The 13,333-nt window shown below is 41.5% G+C and overlaps 1 protein-coding gene across 7 annotated transcripts in view; it reads left to right on the top strand.

Moving 5' to 3' along the window:
• The window catches only part of LOC140491846 (protocadherin-10-like), a 180,773-nt gene extending 178,251 nt beyond the window's left edge, over positions 1–2,522 (top strand). For 6 of the 7 annotated variants that reach the window (XM_072590245.1, XM_072590246.1, XM_072590249.1 and 3 more), the window contains one exon: positions 1,414–2,522. In XM_072590245.1, the coding sequence (XP_072446346.1) occupies positions 1,414–1,563 (150 nt within the window). In that variant the 3' untranslated portion in view covers positions 1,564–2,522. The remainder of the gene's footprint in view (positions 1–1,413) is intronic. The other variant, XM_072590251.1, reaches the window with a different exon arrangement.
• Positions 2,523–13,333: the final 10,811 nt, after the last annotated feature.

Genomic DNA, 13,333 nt, shown 5'->3' with positions numbered 1-13,333 from the left:
TATCTGCATACTGTATAAGGAAATCCTCCTGCACACATTGGACGAAAACTGACCCATCTAAAGTACTCGAAAAGCAGTATTCCCCGTCTATATTTGGAAAGTTAAAGACCCCATGACAACTACCCTGTCATTCTCGCTCCTATTAAGAATTATCTTTGCTAACCTTTCCTCTACATCCCTGGATAATAGAGCATGATTTCCCTTTCATAAATCCGTGCTCACTATTCGATTGTGTGACTGTTTTCTAAATGCTCTGCTATTAAATATTTCCTAATGAGCTGCAGCATGTTTAACACGAGTATTGTCAACCTTCAACTAGTCCATAATTTCCTGTTTCTTGATTTCTCTACTTCATTTTTTAACCAGTGGGTTTATATTAGATATCCATGGGCACTGTTCCAGGGTTTACAGAAGTTTCAAAAAAATGACTAACGAAGCATCCAATATTTCCCAAGCCATTTTGTCAGGGGACTATGGGGTGTAGATTTTCAGGCCAGGGAATTTATTGGCATTTCTTTACATCAATTTCCCCAACGCCGTTTTCCTACTAATACTGATGTCTTTTAGCCCCTACCTCTAACGAGACCACATATTATCCAACATTCTTGATACATAGAAACATAGAAGAGAGACGTAAGAGTGGGCCACTCCATCCCTCAAGCCTGCTCTGCTCTTCCTTATGATAATGGCTAATAATTGAGTTCAAAACCCTAATCTTACCAAGACCCCATATCCATTGATTGCAGTAGATACAACAGTAATTTCTACCCAAGCTTTGTCAAGACAGAACTAAAGTTCATACTTAATTGTTCTGTCATCTCTTTCTTCGCAACCTCCCAAATTTCTGAATGCAAGTTATCTACATTTGTCTTCACTAATGCTTTTCTCTTTACACACCAGTAGACTTTTTTATGTTCAGTTTGTATTTTCCCTGCAAGGTTAATCTCATATTCCACTCCCCCGTCATAATCTATCCCTTTATCCTTTTTTAACTGAAATCTTTTCCATTAATGTATACAAATATCAAATATCATTGATAGCAGGAAGGTAAACTCTATATGGCCGTAGAAATGTTTTGAAAACCATGACAAAGGTGAGTCAAAATAGGTGGAGCATTAACATAACTACTATTCCGATCAGAAAACTGTACGTGTGTCACAACTGAACCAGATTTCCAACAATAGGAAAAAAACTCAAATAGACTACTTCAGTAGAGATACAAATGGTATGCTGATAATAATTTAAATACATCTCATAATTAAATATGACTTCATGCGATGTTTTGCAAGTAAACTTTTTTCTCACACGACATGCGGAAATAATTTGTTGTTCACACAGTAATTCCTTGTTTTTACTTCCAAGTGTGCAGATGAAAAAAAAATCTAAAACTTGCTTTCTCATTTGTGTTTTCAGGCATACAGCAGCAGACCGCGGGATTTGGAGCAATCCTCCTTTGAAAGATGCTCTTCAGGACAATATGGGATGGGGTTATATACTTCGGATAAATGCGAAGTGGAACCTGATCCCAGAAGGCTCGTAGAAATACATTCTCGAGCCTTGTAGGTGCGCTGAATGGGTACATTGTGACTCGAATTAATGTTTTGTCAGTGTGATGAGAAAGTTGACAAAAATGTATTTGGTCTGCTTACTCTGGCTAACTTAATTGAAGAATATTACTCAAACTTGCATCACATTATGTTCCAAGATGAATAAGCTCTGTACAGTCAAATTGCATGCTTCCCGAATGAACGACGGCAGTGTACATCACAATAATGTTTGGCTATATATAGATATTAATAAAGGAAATGTCTCTTCACGTAGTTGTAGATGTGCGTACCCATTTCATAATGATCTGGATTTTTGCACCGTAAGACTGTCACCTGTATATAGCACCCGGTATTCCTTGTTTTGTGAAAAGACGATTTTAATTGAATGTGTAACACACTTTCTGGAAGGACTACTGCTTTTTTTAAGCTTCCTGATATACTATTCTGCATTTACCTTATTTGAACGGAATACCCCACCAACCCCACACCCCATCATCTCCCAACCATCAGCTCAATCTCTCCCAATTCTGATCATTCCCGTCATCTATTTCTGGACAATGCACTGAGTCGTCATTTTTTCTAAATGCAATAGAATAAACATAATGGCTGAGTCATGGATATATGGATAATAGGCAAAATATATATTCTATACCCAACAAGGGATGGAGATGAATGTTGATATTTTTCAGAACCAATGTGCAGATGCTAGTGACGAGCAATTGTGGACCATTAAGAAGGCAAATTGATACTTTGAACGGCTTCAAAGACTTTATTTTTCTTACTTGTGCATTGAAACTTAATTTTTAATCTATCTACTCCATCAGCTGTTGAGTCCAGTTAACTTGCTACGTTACTTGATATCAGTGTCTATGCAGAAGCCTTCGACAGAGGCACTTAGATTCGTCAATGTTTTAAAAGTGCATTTTGGTGTTAGTGAATCCAATTTACTTAATAAAGAAATAATTCTGATTCAGAGCATTCTGTCTTGCATCCTTATTAGCTGCAATTCCATTTGCTGGCCTTTGGATATCAAGCAAAACTGGTTTTATTTTCTAATTCTAAATGTGTGTGAAAATGTGCTGCTCAGTTACATTGATACAATGCATTTAACTTTGAAGATAAAAATTCATTGATATCGTTTAAAAAAAACCTAACATTGAAAACGCGAAATATCACGCACCATCCAATTATTTTTTAGTAAACTTCAATCAATCATCATGAATCAATTGTTGTTTGTCTATAACAAAATTATTTGCACTGTTATTTCGAATATGGGTATTCTACTTCCATCGAAGATGGAAACCCATTTCATTAAAGCATAATCTAATCTGATGGTCAGCTCTTTGAACTAGATTTAATATAAATAATAGACATTAAGCACTTTTTGGCATTTGGAATATTAAAAATGCCCATCAACCTTGAAATATAATTTTTAAAAATATCTGAGGACTTTGTACTTGAGACATGAGTTCTGAAGACAATATCAAAGAAACTGAATAGGCACTTATACTAAATAGGTACAAACACAGCAGCAGAAGATGCAACAGTGGAATTTAGAGATTATGGACAGTGACTTCTGCAATATTCAGTGAACTCTATACCATCAGCTGGATGAGTTCAGCGACATGGAAATATAATTGCTCATGCAGCATAATTTCATTCAAGATGGTAATGCCAATACAATGATCAGAAATCGGATTAATTGTCAACCATTCTTGCTTGTGATGCAAGAGGGAAATCTGCTGAGACTAGGTTCTTCAGTTTGACATTTATTGATTATTTAATAGTGGTGAAGGAAGTTGTTATTAACATATGGCGGTTGCTGACATAAAGCGCACACAGTTAGCACCCAAGACATAAAATTTTGGTGAGCGTGGCAAGTTGGGAGTATTATTGTTAAGGCTTGTCATGATCAGAGATCAGCCAGCGCAGGGACTCATATGAGTGATGCAATTGCATAAGAGTGAGTTAATTCATTAATGTCATGCTTCATTTCTTAATATAGAAGCACATGTCCCTAAAGCAACCAAATATTGGTTCATAAACGTTTCTTTTTAATTGTGCACCATTTCAAATTAGAACAAAACAAAGAAATGTTTTAGCCCAGGACCAGGACCTTCACCCCGCCAAGCCTGAGCTGAACCAAATCTACTTTCTAAACTTAATGCTCAATTCCTAAGCGTCCATATCCCTCTAATCCCCACCTGTTCATGTATCTGTCCAGACGCAGCTTAAATGAATCTGCCGTGCCTGCCTCTACTATCTCTACTGGCAATGTGTTCCAGACACTTGCCACTTGTATCCCCCTTAAACCTTTCACCTCTTACCTTGAAAGCGTGACCTCTCATCATTGAATCCTTCACCCTGGGAAAACGCTCCTCTCTGGGCAAAAGTGAGGACTGCAGATGCTGGAAAACAGAGCAGAGATCAGAGTTGTGCTGGAAAAGCACAGCAGCTCAGGCAGCATCCGACGAGCAGGAAAATTGACATTTCGGGCAAAGCCTTTCATCAGCAATGGAGGCTATGGGCTTCCAGGATGGAGAGATAAATGGGGGCTCGGTGGGGCTGGGGAGAAGGTAGCACAGACAACAACAAATGAATGGGGGTGGGGATGGCGGTGATAGGTCAGAGAGGAGGGTGGGGAAGTGAAAAGAGTACAATAGGTGAATTGGGGTAGGAATGGAGGTGAAAGGTCATAGGGGAGTGTGGAGTGGATAGGTGGGAAGGGAGATTGGCAGGTAGGACAGGTCATGAGGACAGTGCTGAGCTGGAAGGTAGGAACTGGGGTAAAGTGGAGGGAGGAGAAATCAGCAAACTGATGAAGCCCACATTGATACCCTTGGGTTGAAGTGTTCTGAAGTGAAAGATGAGGCGTTCTTCCTCCAGGCGTCGGGTGGTGAGGGAGTGGCAGTGGAGGAGGCCCAGGACTTGCATGTCCTCGGCAGAGTGGGAGGAGGAGTTGAAAGTTTGGGCCGTGGGGCGGTGGGGTTGATTGGTGTGCATGTCCCGGAGACATTCCCTGAAGCACTCTGCGAGGAGGCTTCCAATCACTCCAATGTAGAAGAGATCGCATTGGGAGCAATGGATACAATTAATGACATTGGTGGATGTGCAGGTGAAACTTTGATGGAGCCGAGGGAGGAGGTGTGAGTGCAGACTTTGCAATTCCTGTGGTGGCAGGGCAGGGTGCCAGGATGGGAGGTTGAGTTGTTGGGGGGAGTGGACCTGACCAATTAGTGATGGAGGGAATGGTCTTTGTGGAAAGTGAAATGGGGTGGGGAGGGAAATATATCTCTGGTGGTGAGGTAAGGTTGGTAGGGTGAAAAGTGAGGACCAAGGGAGTTCGGTCCTTGTTACGGTTGGAGGGGTGGGGTTTGAGGGCAAAGGTGTGGAATGTGGATGAGATGTGTTGGTGGGCTTCTTCAACCAAGTGGGAAGGGAAATTGCGATCTCAAAAGAAAGAGGTCATCTGGTGTCTTCTGTGATGAAACTGGTCTTCCTGGGAGCAGATACAGCAGAGGCAGCGGAATTGGGAATATGGGACAGCATTTTTGCAGGAGTTGGGTGGAAAGATGTGTAATCCAGGTAGCTGTGGGAGTTGGTGGGTTTGTAAAAAAAGTCAGTGACAAGTCGATGGTCATTAATGGAGATGGAGTTCCAGGAAGGAGAGGGAGGTGTCATAGATGGTCCAGGTGATTTTAAGGTTGGGGTGGAATGTGTTGGTGAAGTTGATGAACTGTTCAATCTCCTCGCGGGAGCACGAGGTGGAGCCAATACAGTCATCAATGTAGTAGAGGAAGAGGTGGGGAGTGGTGCCGGTGTAACTACAGAAGATGGACACCAGAGATATATTTCCCTCCCCACCTCTTTCTGCTTTCCGTAAAGATCATTCCCTCCATGACTACCTGGTCAGGTCCACGTCCCCGAACAACTCACCCTCCCGTCCTGGCACCCTGCCCTGCCACCACAGGAATTTCAAAACCTGCACCCACACTGCCTCCCGCACCTCCACCCAAGGCCCCAAAGGAGCCTTTCACATCCATCAAGATTTCACCTGAGCATTACCAGTGTCATTTATTGTATCCATTGCTCCTGATGTGGTCTCCTCTACATTGGGGACACTGGATGCCTCCTCACAGACCGCTTTAGGGAACATCTCAGGGACACCCGCACTAATCAACCCTACCGCCCTGTGGACCAACATTTCCATTCCCCCTCCCACTCTGCTGAGGACATGCAAGTCCTGTGCCTCCTCCACTGCCACTCCCTCACCACCCGATGCCTGGAGGAAGAATGCCTCATTTTCCGCCTCAGAACACTTCAACCCCAGGGCATCAATGTGGACTTCACCAGTTTCCTCATTTTACCTCCCCCTACCATACCCCAGTTCCAACCTTTCAGCTCAGCACTGTCCTCATGACCTGTCCTACCTGCCAATCTCCCATCCCACGTATCTGTTTCACCCTCCTCTCCGACCGATCACAATTTCCCCACCTCCATTTACCTATTACATTCTTAGTTAACCTCCCCCTAGCCCCACAACCTCCCTTTTATCTCACTACCACCTCGGTTCTCAGCCTCATTTACGAAGAAGGGTCTTTGCCCAAAACTTTGATTCTCCTGCTCCACGGATACTGCTTGACCTGCTATGCTTTTGCAGCACCACACTCTCAACTACGAGCTCTTATGATAAACAAGAGCAAAAATCTCACTGCCATTCATTTGTTGTCCCACCTTTTCTTATTCATTATTAAAGTTTTTGTCACATTATTAAATTAACGACACTTCGCATTCAAGATAATGGAGCAAGAAAAGTTTTTTCTTTCCTGGGAATCTGTACAAAGTTTATGTTAAATTGCTGCAAATCTAGTTTTATCTGAACAATCTTGGAGTTTTATTTTTAAAGTTATCAATGAAATGCATAGATTAGGAGAGGCGGTAACTGCAATCTCATCTTTTTCCATATTGGATAAAAAGTCTGAATCATTGAAGAGCTGTTCACACAATCAGTGTTTTCTTTTGCATCACTGAAACGTGGCTTGGGTATGTATCAGGTGTGGCAAATGCAGAAGTTACCTTCATTCTCATTGCCCTTGATACTTTGCAATATCCTTTCAACAAATCAACTTCAAATAAGAATGATGCACTGCCAACTCTATCAATGCAATTCCCTTGTCTAGGAATGAGTATGAATATATCCTTGTGACTGTATGGACTTTATTGTATGTTACACATAATCCAATGCACAACCTGGTTCAGGAATAAAACTACAGGAGAAATTCAATGACTCTGACTTGGTTCAAACAGCTAATTATCCAACAGATATTAAATTCTCGTTGTTACTTTGGCCTGTTATTTGGTGTTAACCGAAGTGGTTTGTGTTTTCAGTCATTTACATAAAATGCTGATCTCTTTCTAACATCAACGTACAGAGAGTTGAAGATGTATCGTGCCACAGTTCGCTGCATGTGGCAACAGAAATTGTTAATCTGATCAAAAAGGTATATGTCAGGTTTGCCTTCATCTGTCAAGGCTATGATACAAGGCATTAGCAAATCTTGTTACAGCTGCATAACACTTTAGTCAGGCCACATTTGGAATATTGTGTGCAGGTCTGTCCGACAGAAGGATGTGGAGGTCTCGCAGAGAGCATAGAATCAGTTTACCAAGACATTGACTGATTTGCAGGGTATCAGCTATGAGGAGACATTGGATTAACTTGATTGGCTTTCAACTGAACATCGAAGGAAGAGGATACACCTGACAGAACATAGAACACGGAATTGTGCAGTACAGGGAGGGGGTCTTTGGCCCATGATCTTGTGCCAAACATGATGCCAAATGGAACTAATCCCTTCTGTCTGTGCTCGATCCATATCCCTTCATTCCTTGCAAATTCATGCACTTATCTAAACGTCCCTTAAATGCACTTGCCATACCTACCTCAAATACCATGCCAGGCAGTGTGTTCTGTGTAAACAGACTTGCCCTTCATCTCCTTTGAACTTTCTCCCTCTGACCTCAAATGCAAGTTTCCGAGGAAGAGACATTTCAACTCTGGGGAAAGAAGGTCCTGACTGTCAATCCTATCTATGCATCTCATAATTTTGTAGACATCTTTCAAATTTCTCTTCAGCCTCTGCCACTCAAGAGAAAACAACCCGAGTTTTTCTAGCCTCTCATTATAGCTCATACCCTCTAATCCAGGCAGCATCCTTGTAAATCTCTTCTGCACACTCTGCACAGCCTCCACATGCTTCCTGTAATGTAGCACCCAGAATTGAACACAATAATCTAAGTGTGGCCTTACCAAAATCTTATAACGTTGAACGTGACATCCTGATTCTTGTACTCAATTCCCTGACCAATAAAGGCAAGCATGCCATTCGCCTTCTTTACCACCCTATCTACGTGTGTGGACACTTTCAGGGAGCTGTGGACTTGAACCACTAGATCCTTCTGTACATTAGTTTTATAAAACTTTGGGAGTCAGGGATGAAATTGATATTCAGAGTATTTTTGCCCAGGATAGAAATGTCAATTGCTAGGGAGCATTGGTATGGGGTACGAGGGGATAAGTTTAAAGAAGATGCAAGAGGAATATTTTTATACATAAAGGATAGTATGTATCTGAAATGCACTGCCAGGGGATCTGGTGGAGGTGGATACAATAGCAGCATTTAAGAGGCAGCTTGACAGAGATATGAATAGGCAGGAAATAGAATGAAATCGACCACATAAATTTAAAATGTGATTCATTACAAAAGCCCTCATGTGTCAGTGCCATCTTGGAAGGCTGATGGACCTGTTGGTTAGCTACACTGTTCTTTCTACTTTGGAAAAAAAAACTCACATCTGTGGCATGCTTGGTTACATCCAAAGGTATCTTTGCATTTTCTAATCAATCTCCCAATATCCCCTTGTTGACCTCTTTCTAGTTATGAAAATACTAAAAACTCCAAACTTACAATAGTCAGAATTTTACTTTGGGAATGGTCCTGTTTTCTTTGGCAGTCATTCTTTTTCATATCCTCCTCTACTATCCTTACTACTTGAAACACCTGCAAATTCTCACCATATTCTTTACGATTGTACATTTTTAACATGTTCACATGATACAATTGAATCTTTTTTCTATAATCAAGAGATTAAATTAAATATGTTACCTGACTAACTATTTTAACCACTTTATAGAAACCACCGAATTTAACTTTTAATGGATAGCATTGCAAAGGTTGAAGTGTCAAATCTTCATCTCCCGCTTTAAGACTTCTCTTCGCGTGTTTACCTGTCCACTTTTTCATCTTACGTTAGGAATGTTTTAGACAGTTCTGTGCAGTTCTACATGTTCCTATTAGCTTTTTAAGAAATGTGGACATATACTCTAACATTGAAGATTCATATTTCTGCCTAATCAATTTATCACTCATCCATTTTAATGGTGTTCTAATGGTGTTTTAATGACCATAAACTAATTTGAATAAGCTGATGCCAATGGATTCTTTGGAGAATCTCTGTTGACAAATAAGAGAAAATCTAACAATTTGCCCCAATTTGTCAGACACTTATCACAATAAAGTTTCATCATGGTTTTGAGAGCTTGATGACACTTCATAAACTCTCATTGGGTGTGCAAATGGTCCACAGTAGATTTCAATTATTTCATCCTTAAACTATTAATGATATGTTGAAAAAGTGGATCTATTAAGTTTGATCCTCGATCAGACTATACTTCGATTGGTAGGAAATAACATGTGAAAATCTGAGAGTTTTGCCACTCTGATTGTAGTTTTGAATATTTTAAGTGATCAGCCTCCTGAAATTGGTAATTATACCTATAATGCTAACAATGCATTCATTTCTGGCTTTTGTCTGAGGTAACAGTCCTACAGATTCCACTAGCACATGAGTGAATGATTGCTTGAAATTTGGTAGAGGAATTCAAGGAGCTGGTTTAATCACGTTTTGAGGTACATCTACAGCTTGATAACAGTGACATATTTTATAAAACTCCACATTTTATGCAATTTTGGCCAGATAAACCGTTTATGGATGCGTGAGTCTTCCGAATTCCTATATATCCTACCAAGGGAATCATGGGTGCTACTCAAATTATCTCCTGACGATAGCTGTGCAGTACCACTACCTGATGTACATCCGACGATTCGTCATTGTTTTGTTGATGTGAGTCTCAATACTTTCTCGTCTGCACTCCTTTTTTAAAGAAAACAGCACACTGGAACTCCTTTGGCCTGTAGCTCTGTCTGAGCCGAAAGTGCTAATTTATTTAATTCAGAATCTGATTTTTCTGAGGTAATTCAGGATCTTATACTAAATATTCTATCCTAATTATCTTCACCTCATAGGGAATTTTCAGCTATGCTTTCACTTGCTTGTGGTGTCACCTCAAATTTTATTGATTGATTTTGTTCCATCATTACACTCATTGCCATACATAAAAAAATACGAATCAGTTCTTGTAATTGCTCTGTTTTTTGTACCTCCTTTGGGTATGCTTTAAGTATCATTGAAGTGACCACCTTGAGTCCTTTCAAAACATTGCACAGAAGTAAATTAATTACTTCAAAAGCTAACATCTTTGCTACTCCGACAAATACATCTCATGGTAACAAAACAATTGCTTGTTGTATTTCATTTAGCACACCCAGAATGTAATCTCTACCCATCCATTTAATAATAATTTGTATCCCACCAAGTTCTCTAGAGGGAAAATCAAGTCTTTCTCAAGTAAAAGTGATGGCGTTACCCCGTAACAATTAGTTTGATTTTAAGTTTAGCTACCTTGCCTGAAGAAAAAGGGGTCAAAATCACTTCTGAGAAAAGTCCTGTTTACCTCTCATAAACATTACAAAGTCCATTGCTAAGGATAGAATTCATCTCTGGTCCTTTTGTTATTGTCAGAGCTACAATCTAGTCTATGGCATTATCTTTTGCTGACCCCCTTCTCCAACTCGCTTTTAATCCTGTGAGTCCTATGTGTCTACTTTCACAACTTCAAAAATTCTGAACACGCTTGGCCCAACTTATTAAAAAAAAATAGTTTCCAAACATCACCACCACCCACAGGAATTTCATTCTTGAACAGACGAGGAATCCTCGGGTATTCCCCACTATCTATTCCCTATCTCTGAAAAAAAACTTCCCTTTCTTTGAGTCTCATATATTTATTTTTTTCAAAATTTCTGGGGGTCACACAAGACAGTTTTATGGCTCAGTTCATAATCATCAGCCATTCTCACTGTTTCCTTTACCATTGCTACACTGAGGTCTTCTCCATGAGATATGATTGCAATAGAAAGTCTCAGAGGCATCATTATTTTAGAGGAACTTAAAACTTCCTTACTTTCTATAATTGGATCTCATGTCGAAGACTATTTTTAATCAGTATTCATTTGCAGGACTTGGACGTCGCTGGCTGGCCAGCTTTGATAGCACATCCTTATTTGCCCCTGAGAAGGTGGTGGTGAGCTGCTTTTTTGAATTGCTGCACTTCACTTGCCGTGGGTTGACCAACAATGCCTGTGGGAAGGGAATTCCAGGATTTTGACCCAACAATTGTGAAGGAACTGAAGTATATTTCCAAGTCAGGGTGGTGAGTGGTTTGGAGGGGAACTTGCAGGTGGTGATGTTCCCAAGTACTGCTGCCCTTGTCCTTCTAGGTGGTAATGGTCAGGAGTCTGGAAGGTGTTGTCGAAGGATCTTTTGTGAATTTCTGCAGTGCTTCTTGAAGATAATATACACTGCCACTACCAAGCACCGTTTATGGAGGGATTGAAGTTTGTAAATGTGGTGCCAAGTGGGTTGCTTTGACTGGATGGTGTCAAGCTTCTTGAGTGTTGTTGGAGTTGCTCCCAAACAGGCAAGTGCAGAGTATTCCATCACACTCCTGACTTGTGTCTTATACATGGTGGATAGATTTTGGGTGCCAGGAGGTGAGTTACTCACCGCAGTATTCCTAGTCTCTGACCTGTCCTTGCAGGTGAGTCCAGTTGAGTTTCTGGTCAATGGTAACCCCAAGGATGTTTACAGTGGGGGGGATTCAGTGGTGGTAACACCGTTGAATGGTAAGGGGCGGTGGTTAGAGTGTTTCTTATTGGTGATGGTCATTGTCTTGCATTTCTGTGGCATGATTGTTATTTTCACTTGTCAGTCCAAGTCTGGATGTTGTACAGATCTTGTTGCATTTGAGCACCGACTACTTCAGTATCTGACGAGTCACAAGTGGTGCTGAACACTGTGCAATCATCACCAAATACCCCCACTTCTGACCTTATGACAGAGGGAAGGTCATTGATGAAGCAGCTGAAATTGTTAGGCCCAGGATACTACCCCGAGGGACTCCTGCAGAGATGTCCTGGAGTTGAGATAACTGACCCTCCACGACCACAAGCATTGTGCGAGGTATAACCCTAACCAGCAGGGTGTTTGCTCCGATATAATTGATTCCAGTGTTGCCAGGCTATTGTTGTTACAACATAAAGATTCAAAGCTCTCTGCCTAAATTCCCATACCAGATCATGGAAGCTCAAAAAATATTGAGCAAAGTTATAAGCATTACCACCTTCAACTGATTGTACTTTAAAGCTCAACTTGTTCAGCATCTTCAGAAAATCTACCAAAAGACATGTAGAACACATGCCTTTGGAGCAACGCATTAGAGAATCTACTTAAATAGTCTGCCCAGCTTTGGCACTCTCTCTATGCGCTAAATCACCTCACTTCAGCCTATCAGCTTAGACCGACTATGAACCTTAATATAGTCGAGAGTGTGGTGCTGAAACAGTACAGCAGGTCAGGCAGCATCTGAGAAGCAGGAGGGTTGACGTTTCAGTCAAAAACAATTCATCAAGGAAGAGGTTGTGAGCTGAAAGGGTGGTGAGATAAATGGGAGGGGGGTTGGTCTAGGGGGAGGTTAGCTGAGAATGAAATATGAAGATGGAGTTGGGGGTAATGATGATAAGTTGGAGAGGAGGATGAAGCGGATAGGTGGGAAGGAAGGTGTACAGGTATGACAGGTCATGAGTGCGGTGCCAAGTTAGAAGGTTGGAACTGGGATAAGATGGCAGGGAGGGAATAAGGAAACTGGTGAAATCTACATTGATGCTGTGGGGTTGGGTGGTCCCTGAAGTGGAAGATGAGGCATTCTTACTGCAAGTGTCAGGTGTTTAGGGAATGGCAATGGAGGAGGCCCAGGACCTGCATGTCCTTGACAGAGTGGGGGGGGGGGTGGGAATTGAAGTGTTCAGCCACGGGGAGGTGGGGTTGATTGGTGTTGTCCTCGACATATTCTCTGAAATGCTCTACGAGTAGGTATCCTGTCTCCCCAATGTAGAGGAGACTGCATCGGGAGCAACAGATACAGTAAATGACATGTGTGGTAATGCAGGCAAAATTCTGATGGGTGTGTAAGACTCCTTTGAGATCTTGGATGGAGGTGAGGGAGTCATGAAGGGAATGGTCTTTACAGACAGTGGATAGGGTTTGGAAGGGAAATATATCTCTGGTGGTGGGGTCTGTTTGCAGGTGGCAGAAATAGTGGAGGATGATGTGATGTATACCGAGGTTGGTGGGGTGGAAGGTGAGAACCAGGGGAGTTCTGTCCTTTTGCGGTTGGAGGGGTGGGGTTCGAGAGCAGAGGTGCAGGAATTGGGGAAGGTGTGCTGGAGGGCATCATCAACCACGAGGGAGGGGAAATTGCAGTCTTTAAAGAAGTAGGCCATCTGGTGTTTTCTGTAGTAGAACCGGTCCTCCTCGGAGCAAATTTG

This window comes from Chiloscyllium punctatum, chromosome 20 (assembly GCF_047496795.1).
Source record: "Chiloscyllium punctatum isolate Juve2018m chromosome 20, sChiPun1.3, whole genome shotgun sequence".
NCBI classification, from domain to species: Eukaryota; Metazoa; Chordata; class Chondrichthyes; order Orectolobiformes; family Hemiscylliidae; genus Chiloscyllium; species Chiloscyllium punctatum.
Note: the sequence above shows the minus strand (reverse complement) of the source record. Positions and strands in the feature narration are given on the sequence as shown.